This window comes from Lepisma saccharinum, chromosome 4 (assembly GCF_977018435.1).
Source record: "Lepisma saccharinum chromosome 4, izLepSacc3.1, whole genome shotgun sequence".
NCBI lineage: Eukaryota > Metazoa > Arthropoda > Insecta > Zygentoma > Lepismatidae > Lepisma > Lepisma saccharinum.
Window position 1 is genome coordinate 110176078 of NC_139232.1, and position 1934 is coordinate 110178011.

General features: G+C 36.9%; 1 protein-coding gene across 1 annotated transcript; it reads right to left on the reverse strand.

Moving 5' to 3' along the window:
- Positions 1 to 701: 701 nt before the first annotated feature.
- Positions 702 to 1502, reverse strand: LOC145987054 (protein CFDP2-like). The gene has a single exon (XM_083121511.1). It carries the CDS (start codon positions 1500 to 1502, stop codon positions 702 to 704), a length of 801 nt encoding a protein of 266 aa, XP_082977637.1.
- Positions 1503 to 1934: the final 432 nt, after the last annotated feature.

Consider the following 1934-nt stretch of genomic DNA (forward strand, 5'->3'; position numbering starts at 1 on the left):
GATCTATTTGGACGGAATCCACATTGATATTCCCCTAGGATTTCTTCTGCCTGCTTAGATGCTCTCATATATAGGATATTGGAAAACATTTTGTATCCAATATTTAATAGTGTTATCCCCCTGAAGTTGCCACAATTCCTTTTATCACCCTTTTTATGGATGGGGAAGATAACTCCCTATTTCCAACTACATGGTATTTTCTCTTGATCCCATATCATGCAAACTAGCTCGTGAACTTTCTTCCAAAGTGTTTCTCCACCCTTTTTAAATATCTCCGCAGGGAGCAAATCTTCTCCAGGTGCTTTATTATTATTTAATTTTAATATTGCACACTTTACTTCTTCAAACGATCGTCTTTGTACCTCACATTCTGTAACTTGGGTTTGGTCTTCATCTGCATTATCTGTTATATTAAATTTAGATTCATAGAGCTCCTGAAAATATTCTGACCATTTTTCCAGACATTTGGCTTGATCCGTAATAAGCTTCCCATTTTTGTCTTTACATAGGTTTAACCTTGGTTGATATCCAGTACTAAGATTTCTAACAGCTTCGTACATTTGTCTTGTATTACCCTCTGTCTGATGTTCCTCTATTTTCCTTACTTGCTCCTCCATCCAATATGTCTTTTTCCTCCTACAGATTTTAGTCGCTTCCTTCCTAGCATCTTAATATGCATTCATCGATGCTCTTGTTTCTCTTTAAATCATCTTTTTCCGTAACTCATTTTTCTTCCCTATTAGTACTCTACATTCTTCATCATACCAATCTTTTCTGTTAGATCTCTTCCTTTGCCCTAATATCTCTTCTGATGTTTCAATCAGTTTTTTCTTCATATCATTCCATATTTCCTCAATGCTATTATTTTCATTCTCATCACTTAATTGTTGGTGTATTTGTTCCTTAAAAGCTCTCTTATCTCTGTCTTTCTTTAACTTTTCTATATCCCAACCAATTCTCCTTTTTCCCTTGATTTTGCCTATATTAGACAATCGTTGCCGCAATATAGATTTGACTAGGAAGTGATCACTGTCACAATTGGCCCCTCTACATGTTTTAACGTCTATAACAGATGTGGCATATCTGCTGTTCACCAGAACATGATCTATCTGGTTTGTGTATGTTCCGCCGGGAGCTCTCCAGGTGCCTTTATGAATATCTTTCCTGGGGAATTGGGTACTTTTTGCAAGCATTTTATTTTGCATACAGTACTGTATTAATCTCCAACCATTCTCACTGGTGACTGAATGTAAAGAATTCTTTCCTGCCACTTCTTTGACTTCAGATTCTCTTCCAATTTTTGCATTGAAGTCACCCATGACAAGTAGTATATCATGTCTACTTGTACTTTCATTTAACAAGTCCAGCTCGTCATAAAATTTTTCCTTGTCCAGTTCTTCTGCATCCTCGTTAGGTGCGTAAGCAGAGATGATGGAGATGTTATAGAACTTGCCTTCAAGTCTAATTTTACACAGTCTGTCATTTACTGGTATAAATTCCATTAGTGATTTCCTAGCTTCTTTACTTATTATAAAGCCTGTACCCCTGTGTCCTCTGGTTTCAGCACCACTGTACAAAACTGTACAGTTTCCCTTGTCTATCTGACCACTCCCAGGCCATCTTATTTCTTGCAGTGCAAGAACATGCAACTTATATTTTATAAATTCATCAACAATTTCTGGCAACTTACCAGCTTGTAGCAACAGTATATCTTTCATATCTCTGGGGCATTTAGTTTCTGAGCTATAGTCATTTCAAGGTACTGCTGCATTTTGAAACTTGAATCAGTGGCCATTCCTTTTGGGGGTACAACTCAAGTTACATTGGTCATACGACAATGATGCAAATATTTTTCTGTTTCTTACATGCCAGCGATAATTTCTATGTGCATTTTGAACTTTTCATATCCTTTTTGAGAGGGGGGGGGAGCGAAA

What these genes read in the sequence shown, in the direction of transcription:
- LOC145987054 (XM_083121511.1), bottom strand. Translation starts at nt 1,502, where the DNA reads ATGGAATTTATACCAGTAAATGACAGACTGTGTAAAATTAGACTTGAA.